The sequence below is a fragment of the Berghia stephanieae genome, chromosome 2 (genome assembly GCF_034508935.2).
Source record: "Berghia stephanieae isolate SIO BIC M18660-M18661 chromosome 2, UCSD_Bste_1.3, whole genome shotgun sequence".
NCBI lineage: Eukaryota > Metazoa > Mollusca > Gastropoda > Nudibranchia > Aeolidiidae > Berghia > Berghia stephanieae.
Genome location: NC_088361.1, coordinates 127,418,358 through 127,434,551, shown reverse-complemented (window position 1 = coordinate 127,434,551; position 16,194 = coordinate 127,418,358). Strand labels below are relative to the sequence as shown.

General features: G+C 35.0%; 1 protein-coding gene across 7 annotated transcripts in view; it reads right to left on the bottom strand.

Moving 5' to 3' along the window:
* Positions 1-15,815, bottom strand: part of LOC144966559 (hypoxanthine-guanine phosphoribosyltransferase-like) — a 28,386-nt gene extending 12,571 nt beyond the window's left edge. The window contains exons 1-6 of one of the 7 annotated variants that reach the window (XM_078903223.1): positions 15,531-15,691; positions 10,599-10,705; positions 7,933-8,116; positions 6,162-6,188; positions 4,032-4,052; positions 1,778-1,840 (exon numbers count right to left, since the gene is read on the bottom strand). In XM_078903223.1, the coding sequence (XP_078759349.1) occupies positions 1,778-1,840; positions 4,032-4,052; positions 6,162-6,188; positions 7,933-8,116; positions 10,599-10,705; positions 15,531-15,551 (423 nt within the window). In that variant the 5' untranslated portion in view covers positions 15,552-15,691. Of the gene's footprint in view, positions 1-1,777; positions 1,841-4,031; positions 4,053-6,161; positions 6,189-7,932; positions 8,117-10,598; positions 10,706-15,530 lie in introns of all 7 variants that reach the window. The other 6 variants (XR_013644237.1, XR_013644236.1, XM_078903225.1 and 3 more) reach the window with 6 other exon arrangements.
* Positions 15,816-16,194: the final 379 nt, after the last annotated feature.

Sequence of the window (16,194 nt, the reverse complement as noted above, 5' to 3'; positions counted from 1 at the left end):
AAGTTGCTCGTAACCCGGAATGTTTTGCTCCAGACCAGATTTTTTCCTGGTGAAACCAGAGTTTTGTCATCCTGCATGTAGGACAAGACATACTGCTTGAGTGTAGATACTTCATATAAAAAATTTTCGGAGAGAGACAACTCTGTTAACAGCCAGGTACTCATTTTACACCTGAGAATGGTGAGAAAATGTGAGTATAGAGCCTTTTCAAAGGACTCAATCAATTATGCACCACTCTGAGCGGGACTTGAATTCTGGACCTTCTGATCAATCCGAAGGGGAGTGTCATACCAAAAGGCCAGAGGCAGAGCCATTGTTCCAAATTTGATTGAAGATAGCCATTGCTTATTCTAATACTTATTTCTGATGTTAATGTTCTATATTTAGCACGAGTGGGTGTTTGCTATTGTAAGTTTATGGGCTGTTGCAAACTCTGGGAGACAAAACCCACTGTCATTGGTCGCTCCAATGCCCAAATTTGCCGACTGTACCTGCAAATTCACCAAAGGCATCTCTTCCGATTTTAGCATTGAAATCTCCTTGAGCAATCAAGATATCTATAAAATCAATCTTTTTCCAGATTGCTATGGTAAAATATTGAATCGTAAATTTTACGATGGATTATTCTTAGGTTTCCCACATTGATGCTGATAATTCTAATTAATTTTGGTGTGCATAGATGATGCACTAACCCTTGCTCATGTTGTTTTTCTTTTCCACAGTACCAGGTCTTATTCTTCCTGTATTCGTTTCGTCAAATCCAGTCCATCCTACTTCATTCAATCTTATTATGTCCCACCAGTAACTTTCAAGGGCCTGTTCTAGTTCCAGACATGCCAAATTGAAACTTCAAATTTAGTCATTTTTATGTCAAATTTTAGTAATTTGACAAGGAAATTCATAATTTCTGAAATTGTGTACCAACAACCATAATAATAATAATAATAATAATAATAATAATAATAATATTATTATTACCATTATTATAGTAGTAGTAATAGTAGTAGTAGTAGTAGCAGTAGTTCTTCTTATCATTATTATTAATTAAGTATTACTAAGAAAATTCGTAATTTTCCATAAAATTTCGTATTTGGCCATGAAATTCGTCTAAAATCCGTAAAATTATGGAAATTCGGCAGGTATGTAATTCTATCACCTATCCACTTTGGTACAATGTACAGAACTTCCATGTCCTGAAGGTAGTTTCGGTTGGTGCAAGCTTTAGTTCTTACACGAAGGAAGGCGAATAAGTTCATTAAAAAATACCCCCCTTCTCCCCTAGAAAAGCAACAATCAATAAATAAAGCAACTGAATCATGAATTCATTCATGCACTCCAGACTCTGTATGAATCTGGACAAGAATCATTTGGTTGCTTTAATCAAATTGCAGTGGAAATTCTGTTAAACAATTGTGGAATAAATTACACATAGCATATCATTAAGTAGAATGAATTGTTGATCCCATGATAGAGAATAGCAGAAATACAACACCACCTCCCCCCTCCAAAAAAAAAAAAATCAAAAAAAAAATCACCCTGAAACAACCCTCCCCCCCCCCCCCAAAAAAAAAAGGACCCCAACAAATACAAACAATATTATAAAGAGGAGGGGGTGAGGGCAGAACAAGAAACTATAATCTTTCAGGCAACATACATTACAATGCCACTGTCATTTTCTCATTTTCACTAAACAGGCAAAGGTTGCAACAAAAAAATAAAAATAATATAAGCACAAGTCACTACTCAGCCGGGATTATAAGTCAAAGAAACTCCCTACCTTTCCTTTCAGGTTTTGTAAACTGTCGCCTCCTATGACTTTCACACCATTACTTTTGTCATTCTGAAAAAAAATAAAATAAAATTAAGGGATAGATATTTTTTTAAAATAATCAACCAAAGAAATTATAAATCAATGAGGATGCAAGCGAAAAGAAGAGTTTGCCACAACCAGTCATTTAAATGACTCTGGCCAGGGCCAAGAACAAAAACAAAGTAATCCCATTCCAATACAAAAACAAAGAAACCTTGAAAATGAAATGTTTTGGGATAGAAAACACAGCAACAGTGACTGCCCTGTCAGCCATGGGAGGTTACAAGACCCCACCGATGGTGCAACAAGAATATGATTGCAAAATAGATCATGTACGGATAGAGTGAACTTTCCTGAAAGGGGGGAATATATATATATTGTTTCTTTTAAATGTTTTACTGTGCTTACCTCTCTCTTTGATCTTCACATGGTATTATTTAAATATCCTTTCTTTTACCTACGCAAACCCTTACAACATGTTATGTTATTCAATTGACTGTTTCCCATTCCACCAAGAACTCCAATCAGGCCCAGGACAAGACCAAGTAAACCCCTCAAAGACAGAAAGCAAACTGGAGAAGGAAATATAGGGGGATGGAAGACATGGCAACAGTGACCTCCTCGCCCACCATGGGAGGTCCAAAGACCCCACCCAGTACTGCCAACGTCCTCTATCTGTCAGACAAGTCAATCAATGTTTAGATTTTTAAAAAATAAATTAATAAATTAATAAAATGGTTTTTTAAATCTGTGTCAGTTCAAACAGAACATCTCAAACCAATGAACTACCCGACACATAATATAAACTGCATACCAAATAGCAGTCTGACAAATTAGAAAAATAAGCAGACTCCAAAAAAATTATAGAACAGATTTAATCATGACAGAGATCTGGCTATAACAGACAACAATTTGAAAATTAAAACAAGCATCACCCTTAAATGCAAGATTTCCACTCTTTTCTACACATAAAAAAACAACAAAACAACACAATCAATCAATCAAGAAAATCCTGTAGAATAGATATTATAGTTGGGGAAAAATCCAATTGCAAGCATAAACACCGTTTCTTCATCATGTCTATAGTGTTTAACACAATTCGAATCTGGATTTTAAAAGAAAAAAAAAAGCCAAGTTTGGTTTGAAAAAAATGAATAATAATAAACAATAATAAAAATAATTAAATTAAAAAATGTTCTTTTTTTTATAACTGACCATCCAGTGACCCAATTGTTTCTACTACTTTCATCTCAAAGACCACATACCTAAAAACATTCTTAAAAAACCGGTCTAGTTTGATATAAATGGTTTAAAAATCTTTCACAATAACACACATTAATGCCTTACTAATGTCATATCAATTACAAAATTTTGTCACTTTGTCAGGACCAAAAGGTCACTATAAAAGATTAAAAAGAACACTCAGTGTTTCACAACAGAAACAAGATTCTTTTGCAATAAGACCACACGCTAAACAGAAAAAAAAATGAAGTCTAAACAAAAAGCTATTGCTCATTGCTATATAGCGATCTACATTGGCATGAAAACCAAATACAAAATCAGCGAGAAACTAAGCTATTCATGCAGTTTTTGTACATTTACAACTCATTTCAGGATCAAACATATTATACAGGGAATGGAATGAAATATTCATTTTTATGCATATCAACTAAATAATGTTAATATGTACAGCTTTATATGTTCTTTAAAGAGACATTTCTGTTTATATCTCACAAAGTGCTCCATAAACATTTAAAATTGTTCTCTTAGATACCCCTTAACTGGAACCATTTATACATTGGTGTGACAGGAAAAGCTAAGCAGAATGTGAACGCCTGCAATACGAGTGAAAGCAGACCTGCTACAGATAACAAACTAAAAAAAAACAAACAAAAAACAAACAATATCAATTTGACTTATATTTTTTGTGTGTGTGTTCAATCCGAACATCAGTAAAAAAAATGTCTGTATCAACTGCAAATATCTAAATTCCATGCTTATCTATGTTTATGCATTCATTTGATGCAATTCAGATACACATTGTATATCCCTTTAAGATTCAAAGACCATTTTCACCAATACTCCTCTAAAATTATGATTCAAAATTTGAATCCAGGAAATTTAAAAATCAAAATTTAGCTCCTAAACATTCTTTAACTCATCCAAATGAAATGGGTATAAGTGACAGGTCGGTGCAAGATAACACACACCAATAAGATACCTTTTCAGACAGTTCCGCAGGCTGGTGAATAGAATGCAACACAAGAAGTTTAATCATTTGAAAAAGGCATGAGGAAGGCTCAAGTATGAGCCAGAACCTTGCTATATTGACCAGTATTGTAGGCGTGCTATTACGGGGGAAACAAATATATGACGATTCAGTGGGAATGCTCAAAATAAATTTTAATGACAGTTGTTTGGCCTTCGGGTGACTTGTATGGCCTTTACTACGTAATTTTAATGCAAGTAAATGCAAAATAATGGGATAATCGAAAGATTTTAGATCAAGTGTCCTGCACTTGCAAGCAACCAATAAGAAGCAAGACAAAGTGAGTTAGTTGAAAATGATAGAAAAGCAGATCAAAAATCAACATATTCATGTGTCTGGTCTAAAGAACCATCCAGACACAGACAAACAACGTCTGTCAACAGGGTGTCCAGCAAAATTTCAGGGTCAAATTTACAACCTTGAAACAAAATTACGACCAAGGAATTTTAAACTATTTTCTCGTGAAATCAACGGTTTATGTTCATATTACGTTTACCTAAACACCATCTTTATTTTTTTTAAAACAATCAATGCCAATAACATTGATATCACTTTTTTTTTCATGCATTATTATGAGCATGTGCATGTGATTATGAGACAGAACGGAGGGAGGAGTAAATATAAAATTATGAAATGATTTTTCTTTCTAAGATGTCTCTTCTGATGATAAGTCAGATGCAACATGTAATGGTAAGAGTAGTGAAAATAGTATTAGCCGATTTAGCTGTTTTAATAAAGCGTTAGTAGTAGTAGCAGAAGGATGTACCCTCATGAACAAAGATATGAAACGTATTAACTCTGCTGAAATAGGGTTTATAGAAGGATGATGAGGATAAGCTGGAGAGAAAAAAGAACAAATAAAAGCATACTAGAGGAGCTGGAAGTCATACCAGAGCTATTAAATGTAATCAAAAGGAGAAAACTCAGTTTTTTTCAGTCATATATGCCGAAACCCATGCATGCTGATGAAAGATGTGATACAGGGGTAAATGGAGGACAAATGAAGAAGGGGTAGACCTAGGCCTGAAAAAAACATCCTAGAATGGACAGAGATGAATGGAAGAGAATTATAAACTGTCAACAGACGAAGAGAATGGGTAGACTTTTGTCATCACAGAGTGCGGGTCAAAAGAGGTAGAGTCGATTTTTAAAAATATGTAGGTCAATGATAGTGCATTGCAAATATTTATAATAAAATAATGTCTTTCTCAAAAATATGCATCTGACTATTTCCCTGCCAAAGAATTATCCCATGAAAGGTCAAGGTTAAACCAAGAAATTTTATTCTAAGACAGGTCAAAGAGGACAACAGATTCACAGAGTTAGAAGAGATAGCTAACACATCTCTGCCACAAGAAGAGGTAAAAGACCCAAACAAATTATGTCCTTTGACAACTTTGCTCATTCTAGTAGCAAACCTCAACGCACATTCACAATAACGAAATGTTAAAGGTGATAAAAAGGTTGAATGTAAAGAAAGAGTAATCACAAATGAATAAAAAAATATCATGTCAGTTATGTAAATAACGAAAGGACAGAAGTCATGCATGATGGACCTTTAAAATTACCCTAAGTTCAGAATGGGGGTGGGGATGAGATGGAGGGGGTATTATTAGAAAAGCTTGTATGAAGACGACATATAGAGGTTAAAAACATCTCTCCGAATTAGTATCCACCCTTTTACTTCTGATCCAGATGGCCAAACAATTATTGTATCTTTGAATTCTAATATATAAACCACATATCACCCCTATCTTAATTTGTCAAATACCCCAATCCAGATAAAATAGTCTTAAAGACAATAAAATAATCCAATTTTATCATACATAACATGATAAAGAATGATATTGCTGCTTGACCATCTGATATAAAGATTATTTACAGGGAGGGTCTCACATTAAAAAAAAAAAAGTAATCAGTTGCTTCAGAAAAAAATTCAAGAACCAAAACAAAACAAATAATAGTAATAACAATAATAATGATAATAAGCACAGATTTTAATCTTTTTTTCTTCTTCTTTAAATAGAGGAAGATTAGAAACTAATAATAAACAGGAGAAGGCATTATAACAGCACTCCATACCTGCGGTACAATCTCACCGTTGAATCTCTGTGTAAAATAATTAAGGGGATGGAAACTTTTACTTTTATTCACCATTTAATGATTAACTTAATCACAAATGAATTAACCATTGACTGAAAGTTTAAAAAAGCTTATGAGTCGGGACCATATATTTAAGCTGTCTAAACTGGACTGGCCTCTATACACAAAGAATTTATCTATCGTCTCATAGAAGTCTTAGTAATGCTCTGAGGGCAAAAATCACCTCAAAGTTTTAAAGACATTTTAGCAAGGATAGTTCTGATTTTGTCTCCACCATCTGCCAGATAAGTTAACATCTTCCTCGTCAGGTCTCCTATGTGTATATTTTGTCTCCACCATCTGCCAGATAAGTTTACATCTTCCTCGTCAGGTCTCCTATGTGTATATTTTGTCTCCACCATCTGCCAGATAAGTTTACATCTTCCTCGTCAGGTCTCCTATGTGTATATTTTGTCTCCACCATCTGCCAGATAAGTTTACATCTTCCTCGTCAGGTCTCCTATGTGTATATTTTGTCTCCACCATCTGCCAGATAAGTTTACATCTTCCTCGTCAGGTCTCCTATGTGTATATTTTGTCTCCACCATCTGCCAGATAAGTTTACATCTTCCTTGTCAGGTCTCCTATGTGTATATTTGGCAGAAAACTATAAAACATACTGGAGAGTGAGCTCGACCTTGGAACAGACGAAATCCAGGAACCTCCAAGAGCAAATGAAGTCAAGCACAAAACAAGTGCTATGCAAACTTCATAAAGGCATACCTCCCTATTTGAAATTAACAAAAAATAAAAAACAAATGTGCATATTTATGGGGAAAAGGTGTGATCAAATGAAAAATCTCCCCCCCCCCCCCCCAAGCCGTAAAAACACTTTCAGGATTATCTTGACACAAATTCTCCAGAAACCCCCCCCCCCCCCCCCCAATTCCTACAGCATATAAAAATCATCTACGAAAACCCCCCACAAAAAACGTCAGTCCCAGACATTTCAGGGCAGCTTACACCCTGTGTACAATTGGAACATCTGAAAGTGAACGATAAACGCATAATAATTGTATAAAATAAAGTCATTTTGTCAAAACTAGCAGCAAGATAAAATATGTTTTTACAACGAAGTAATGAGGCTTAAATATAAGAAAAGAATAGAAATAAATAATCCCCCATCTCTTTAGAGGATTGACATATCTGACAGATTGGGACAAGTGGCAACAGACTAAAGAGAGTAACACAACTGTGCTTACCCAATGCAGTGGCAACAGACTAAAGAGATTAACACAACTGTGCTTACCCAATGCAGTGGCAACAGACTAAAGAGATTAACACAACTGTGCTTACCCAATGCATTGGCAACAGACTAAAGAGAGTAACACAACTGTGCTTACCCAATGCAGTGGCAACAGACTAAAGAGAGTAACACAACTGTGCTTATCCAATGCCCAAATGTAAAAAAAAAAAAAAAAGATAAGTTATATATATATATATGTAATATCACCTTGAGCCTCAATCTGGTATTAAATAGAAAGTTTGAGTTAAAAAAAAAGTTATATCTTATAAAAAGGAGGCCGCCTCTTAAATTGGGAAAAGCTGGACTTTCATATTACTAATCATTTTGACTTTATACTCAGTTTCAGTACGTGGTACACACCAATACAATACCAGATTGAGGTGCGGTTCGATAATTACAATAAAATAAAGTCGTGGAATAGAACACATTGTCATTATGGAATGATATCATCTTTAGCTGACTTACCACATAGCTTTTTAAACGGATAAAATCCAGTGACATTGGGGTGGATGTTTTCTTGCTTCTGTTCAAAGCTTGAATCTTATCCATCAAATCTGTGAAAAACTTGTAGCCGCCTTTCAAAACACATAACGCTACAATGGGCTGGTCACCAAACTCATCAACAATGTCTCTGGCGAGTCTCTCAGTCCTGGAAGTGAAGAGATTGTCATATCAGAGATGCCAACTTGAAAAAAGTCATTTTGAGGACAAAATCATTTCAGGGACAACTAAATTTCGCCTATTTTATGTTAAAACAATGACAAAATTACACTCACCGGCCACTGTTGTCATGATATTAATTTCAAAATGATGAATTCTACCATCATTGTAACCCAGATCATGTAGATTTTTCACAGCATAATTAGTTTCTTTAAAAAAATGATATAATAACCCCAACCTTAAGAACGCACATCAGTATTTACCCTATATACAGGGCCATTTCTATGACAAAACTGCATGTTTCCATGTATCTATGAATTTCACAGAAGTTCCCTGACAGCTGGCAACTGTCATATGTATACGATTGTTGATACAAAGAATAATAAGAATGAGAATACAGTAATGAAAAAATGGTATACAAATTCTATATAACATCCTTTTCTAAAACCGTTGAATCAATGAGCAATGCGGTGTTTGAAATTGTTTCAATTTAACTCAGTTATTTTGGGAGAAAAAAATAGGTGAGCCAACTTGTCACAGACCCAAACTATGGTTAAATTGTTTATCAAAATAAATCTGATAATATTGTGTCAAAACAAAAATGTATGACTTCCATTCTTATATTCGATCATCAACTCTTTAGGGGTCAGAATTGTTCCATGAAGCCCATGTTCAATTTTTGAGAAGTGAGCGCCGAAATACTGGCAAATCTAAAAATTATAAAACTATTTTTTTCAGATTGATATATGTGTAACTTGCAAAGCCTTTTAAAATTAAGACTAATTTTATCACATGATGACTTAAATGACTATTTAGAAAATCTACAGACTTTATTACAGGACTGATTTTGATCGTTGATGGATCAAAAGGTTTGTCTCAATCTATGCTTATTTCTACAATATAGTAGTAGAATAATAAAAATAGATGTGCCTGCTCGAAATAGCCCTAAATTCCCCTGCAAATATTGTCGGTACCCTACTAGTCACTTGAAAAAACTAGAATGGCTACACGGAAGTTAATTTGAAAATGCATTCACTTATGGGTAGACTTAAAATATAGAATTCTCATCCATTTTTTACAGGTAAAATGAAACAAAAATCTGACTTTGGATGATTAAAGTTGGCCATTAGAAGAAAGTAAAAATTGTGGGTTTGATATTTGTCAGTTTGAAAGGCAAGCCTCAATAGGATCCACAACTCATACAATGCAGCCCACTTATAACGACACTCAAAATAGCAAGATCCTATCTGACATGGTGCCCAAGTGACCAGTCTTAAAAAAATCAGTCCATATAAGCTGGTATCAGTTTTCAGTTAAGTCGACATACCAACTACATGATATACGAGGTGATTGAGTCCTCTCATCTCTATGAGGCTAGTTTACTCCCTAAAATCAGAAGTAATACAAACAGTGATGCCAATTTGGGAGGCAAAAATTTACTGAACTTTTAAGCAAACACATAGACCGATCCATTTCTGAGCGCTGAACTCCAGTGAAATGAGATTATATGGTTACTTTTTTTTTACAGTTAAGCAGGTGATTGGAAAATATACTGAGGGTTTATAAAATACTGAATTCTGTAAATGTTCGGAAAATTGGCAACCTTGAACAAATCTCACCATAATGACATACATTCTTAATAAAAATCCTATATAGCAACACTGTTACAGCAGTACCAATTTGGAGTGAAAATTATTGATCATTAATGTAAAGTCACAGATTCTCAACAAACTTGACCAAACGACGATGACAAGAAGAATGTTGCTACTGATAAGTATGGAATTCCACACAACAGCTTGTCGACAGTCGACGATCAACAACAACCCAGAGAAAATGAGATCAATCGAAGATGGTCATCAGTTCTGACATCTAAATATCTGTTAGTATTGTCATAATAATTTGGCTTAAAATAAAGAATGATGATTTCAATGGTCACATAATATCCCTTCCATTGCATTCTTGGTACTTTACCCCTTCCCTCAGTTGTTGGTTGCTCTGCTATAACTGGCATCTTTCTCTGCTATGGAGAGGTTGCAATGAATCTGGTCAGAAAATCACTATTCACTATCCATCAATTAAAAACCAGAAAAACTCTGAATAAGATTCATTCAATATTTACAATTGTGGTAGAGACGGAATGCCAAGAATCAAAATAGACATCACAAAAACAATAAATAACACTGAGCTGTGCGTTAAGACCTTGTTTATGGTAAACCATTAAAATATAAATTGTCTATTTAATGCAAAAAATGATTTAGATCAACTAAAAAGCGTTCGAATAATTGTACACAATTTTTATTGACTTATATCTAGCAAAAATGTAGAGATTCTGTGTTAGAAAAATTGTAGTATTTGCTAGTAAATGTATAAAGAAAATTTGATGGAATGCACATTTCTTCCTGCAAGCTAAAGACATTTTAAAATTAAAATAATAACATGCATTGTAGAGTTATCCTACTTGACATACAAACCTGTCACTAATGAGTCCAGAAGGAACCAAGACATTTTGTAAATCATTTTCGTAATGTTGTGGGATGCAGAATTGGTTGAGAGCATAGCCTGACTCCTCATCCTTAATCTGTGGATAGAGTAAAGTGAGAATGAAGTGTTTAAATAAAAGTTTTACCACATAATAAACCAGGGTAAAAAAAAAATTGTCTCATGGTGTCATGGATTCTCTGATGTCTGTGTCTATAACTCAATCAATTTACAAAGAAATGATAAGATACAGAGATGCCCTTTGCCAAAATAAAGAATCCTGAGAAAATTTCCTTATAAAGACAATATATAAAAAATATTTAGTTCAAAGCTCTCTGCATCGAATATTATCATCTAATTTTCCCTCAACCTACGAATACCGACAAGGTCAGTTGAAAGATTTTTAAAAGGCCAGTTTTCTGACTTAAGCAGGAAAAAGGGTATCCCTGAATTCCAATTCCAGGTTGGGTCAAGTTAATTTTCTTGCTCCTCTGCTATCAAGCACTAGTTAACTGACCAACTTGACTTAGCACCTTTCACTACCTAGTCATATGATTGGGCTGCATCTGCCGCCTCTTTCATCCTTTTAGTAAGGCCATTTCACTGTCTTCTTTCATTTAGTTCCTAGAAACAAATGTCTTCCACCGAATCTATTTTATGTTTGACTTTGAATGTGTTTGAGGTCCATACTTAGCAAAGTGTGAATTGTGGTGTTGGTGGTATTTCTTATATTCACTCTGTCCAGATGTTATGAAATATCTTTTTTTAAAGTTTGCATTCATGACTTTGTTCGTTCCTAGTCTTTTCTTCGAACATGGCCAAAAAGTTGCCATAAAAAAGCCAAAAACAAACAAAAAGTTAAAAAAAAAAGCCTGCTCTGAACTCTAATTTAAATTCTCGAATGCTTGGCAAAATAATCATCATCATCATCATTGCCTTTTTCACCCTGGGTCAGGGTAAAGGCCACAGACAAACAGTTTCCATCCTTCTCTATCCTGAGCTATCTTTTTAATCTCATTCCAGGTCTTACCACTTCTCTGTAGATCAGCTTCTTTAATTCTTCTCCATGTTCCTCGTGGCCTTCCCCTTGATCTTCTGCCCTGAGGGTTCCAGTCCAATACTTTCTTTGTTATAGTGGAGTCGTTCTTTCTAAGCATGTGTCCAATCCACCTCCATCGTCTTCTTCCTATTTCCTCTCCCACTGGTTTCTGCTGTGTTCTTTTCCATACGTCTTCATTTTTTATTCTATCCATCCATTTTATTCTGAGTAGCTTATGCATGCACCTGTTTACGAAAATCTGTACCCTCCTTATACATGCCTGTGATGCGTTCCAAGTTTCACATCCATACAGTAGGACAGACTTCACATTTGAGTTGAAAAGTCTAAGCTTTAGTTGAAGGGAGATATCTGTTCAAAGATGTGAATGCAGCCTGTGCCTTTCCTATTCGAGCTTTCACCTCTGCTTCCGTGCCTCCATCCTTGTCAATTATACTTCCGAGATAGCAGAAAGTGTCTATATCTTCGAGTTCCTGATCTTTTACTTTGATCTGCTCCCTTTGACGCGTACCTATCCTCAAGACCTTTGACTTTGCAGGGTGAATTCTTAGACCAAATACTGAGTATTCAGGAAAATAGAGTTAGCATTATTGAAAATAATGCTAACTCTATTTTCCCGAATACTCAGTAAAATAAGGCTATAATTATACAGGACAGACAAAGATTATAAATTCTCTTCTTTTTTTTTGTTCTTCAATTTTATCTTTTAGTAGCAAAATTCGTCTACCTTTTCTCCTTGTGTGAGAGACTACTCATAAAAATGACTGGTCAAAGATGATGATCTCTATTTCTCCGCATGGTCAAGTAAATAAACTTGAACTCTAATTCTCAAATCCTCGGCTAACCTAATGCTGAACTCTATTTTCCTGAACATTCTGTAAAATAATGTTATGTCTGTTGAGGGTGTGAGTTTTTTCTCTTCATCTTTATTAATTGTTTATTTATTTAAAGACAGAGAGATTGCAAGTTGTCGGCCGTCCAACACAAAATTATTTTCATTTTATGTTTTGTTTCAGTTTTCATTTTAATTTCTTTTTCCGTACTTCAATTTTCTCTTTGTCTCAAAAATTCGTTACCTTTTTTTTTGTGTGTGGGTGGGGGGGGGGGGGGGGGGGGGGGGGGCGGGAGGAGGAGGGGGGTATTATCTAGCTCTAAAACGTGCTTCCTCCCAGTCCTCGTAGAAGTTGCAGAATGATGAAAGATGGCGCCAAACTCTCGCAAATAGGTAACCACAAAAATCTCGAGAATGGAAACTGGAAACTATTCGGAGTTCAAGTTCAAGTTTATCTTTCCGAGCGTTCAGAGAAATATTCACTACTTTTTTTAAATGGTCTAAATTGATCGAAAGTATTCGCTGGCTATTTCAAGTGGTCAATGTGGAATGAAGTGCCACTTCATTTTACTATTTACTTTTGATTGTGACAAGTCAATGACAGTGAAAAAGAAAGAAAATGCGCTCATTCTACTTTATATTGTAATTTTAACTGTGGATCTTTTGTCAGAAATTGATTTATTCAATTTGTCAATTTTTGGTAGTAGTAGCATTTGAAAAGCTGTAGAACAAACCTAGATTGAATGGTAATAAATTTTCCTTGACCATTGTTTTGGTTTTCTGCCGCCATTATCGTTAAAGTATTGAAAGGTGGTGTAGAGCAGTCCTAAATTATTTTTTTCTATTACAGTTAGCTCGAGGTACAAGGTATTTTTTTCTAATTAGTTTTTAGTTATAGTTATCGTAGTAAAGGCCCTAGGGGTTTTGTTTAGATAAAGGTACTAGGTTTTATTTTTTCTTTCAGGGTTAGTTAAAGTCAGTTAAAAGAATACTAATACTTGGGTTGTTTTCCAATGCAAACTAGAGACTAATCTGAAACACGTGTAAGCAATCTCCAATCCGTGCGGCGATGTGGTTGACACTCGCTTTCAGATCGGGAGGTCCTGGGTTCAAGTCTCTCTTGGCACATAGTTGAGTCCCTGGAAAAGGCTCTTAACTCACATTTTCTCACCGTACTCAGGTGTAAAATGAGTACATGGCCATCACCAGCGTTGTCTCTGTCTGAAAAAGATTGTAATATCGCCTAACAGGCGTCATGTCTCGTTCTACATGTTGCGTGTTGCTGTTGGTCAGGGACCCCTTGTACTACAGGGCATATGTAGCGGATTATATGCGCTATATAAAAGCTTTTTTTTTTGGTTTCACTTAGGTTGAGGAACGTGAGAAAGGCCTCCCTCTACTGACATCTTGCAATTTATTTAGAATAATAAGAATGTACAGAAGAAGTTAATAAAGAAAGCAAACACACTCTTCTGCTTCTACTTGAGCTTCTATTTTATATCCTAGTCTAGTAATTAACTTTTTATCTAAAATGAATAAGAATAAGAAAGTAATAATGTAATGTAAATATCAATAATAAAATAATAATAATAATAATAATAATAATAATAATAATAATAATAATAATAATAATAATAATAATAATAATAACCATTGCGTAGTGTTTTTATGCACCTCCGTAGACGGTGTATCCTAATGGATCATTTTTATACACCTCCGTTACGCATACGCATTCCACCCAATTTAATCAGTGATGCCGTGTTTGTATTTGGACATGGCAAAAGTTATATTGTGACATCTGTAGGTACGTCTTTGTTAATAAATTTTTAAAAATAATAATAATCTAAAAAATCGAAATTTAAAACCAGAAGATAGAAGTTGCATTGAAGGTAAATAAGGTTTTAGAAAGACCTTATCAAATGTTATGAACTGTCAGGTGGCTCCGTAGCGCAGTGGAAACTGTCAGACTCTATTTATTTGTGTGCCATGTTTCTTTTTACCTTTGATTTTTTAAATCATTGTTATTATTCTTTAATGTATTATCATTGCATAAACGTATATCAGTAATCACTAAGCAGTGTGCTAAACTACAATCCAAAACTCATGGACGTAAACGGGTCTATTCACAGAAATAAGATGGGAAGCCTCTTTTACCTGTGGGTCTATTTCTACACCTAACGGCGGTACATAAATGGGGTGTGTTAATTAATTCTATTAACATTTATTGTCATAATTTAGTTCGTACTTCCTTACAATGGGGTATTCTATTTCCTGTCCCATCATTGTTTATATTTATTCTGGGAGGCCTTCCGAAAGCTCCTACATCCCCAGTATTCTTGTTCTAGTAGGGGGTTAGGGAGGGGGAAAACTTTTTTTATAATGTTCTAGTAGGTGGTTTGGGAGGGGGGAGACTTAAAAAAACAACAACAAAAGTTTTCCCCCCTCCCAAACCCCCTACTAAAACATAAAAAACAAGAATACTGGGGATGTAGGAGCTTTCGGAAGGCCTCCCTTTATTCTCCTTATATCTACGCCATTCACACTACACATCTCTCATTCGTCCTTAGTGTCTTGTTGATAAAGGGGAAACCAGAGCAAGAAACGTCCACAATATGACAATATGTCTTCGTCTAATAAATTGACAATTGAGGCTTACAAACACTTATCGTTATTTTTTCCTTCGAGCTTCAAGCAGCAACATATTCAGCACCGTCAACGGAGGTGCATATAAACGGTGCGTTTTTTTTACACCGCCAACGGAGGTGCATAAAAACGATGCTAGTAGTACACCTCCAACTCCAATGTGTAGGTGCATAAAAAAGGTCCGTTTTTACACCTCCAACTCCAACGGAGGTGCATAAAAACGCCACAATAATAATAACAATAATATCATATTATCATTATGTCTATGTTAGCTATCATGGGTTTTACTTTTATTCAGACGCTCGCAAGCACACTCACTTTTTCTTGATTGTCACAACACAATACTCACGGGCTAATTACGAAACACACAACACTCACGATCACAAAACAAACCTCAATAAATGAAGATGACATTCTCGGTGGCTGGTTTCCAAGGCAAGCTGGAGACTAATCTGAAACACGTGTAAGCAATCTCCAGATTAACGAAGACAGTTAATCCAAAGGATTTCAGCGCCAATTACCTCTATATCAAGGAATCAGGTCAATAGTCAGTATGTTACATTTACTACAATCATACACAAACTCATGATACTAGGCACTACTAGTAGGGCACGGCGACCGATGGTTTCAATTTACCTCCACCACAAAATACCGAATAAAGTCATTCACTTGTTGAATGCTGTAACGGTATCGAACAGTATCAGAATACCGAACCGATACTTAGGCTGAGGCATTATGGTGGTATTAAAAATTAATTATTCTTTGATTTATTTCTAAAACATATGTAAGAAATATTTTGAGTTCTGAATCATTTCATGAACAGAACAATCTAAACCCATCCATCTTTTTAACACCATTATTATATTTTAGAGTAAAGAGGAAATAAAGATATGCACATTGATTCCGAGTTATAGTCTGGAGCTTGTTACATGTAAAACAACGAGCGCTATTTATCAGCGTTTATTAAAAGTTAAAGAAAGTTAAATTAGCATCTGGACATTAAAATGATATAGCAATGATAATGTGGTCAATAACGCACCCTACGCGAGCTCACCAG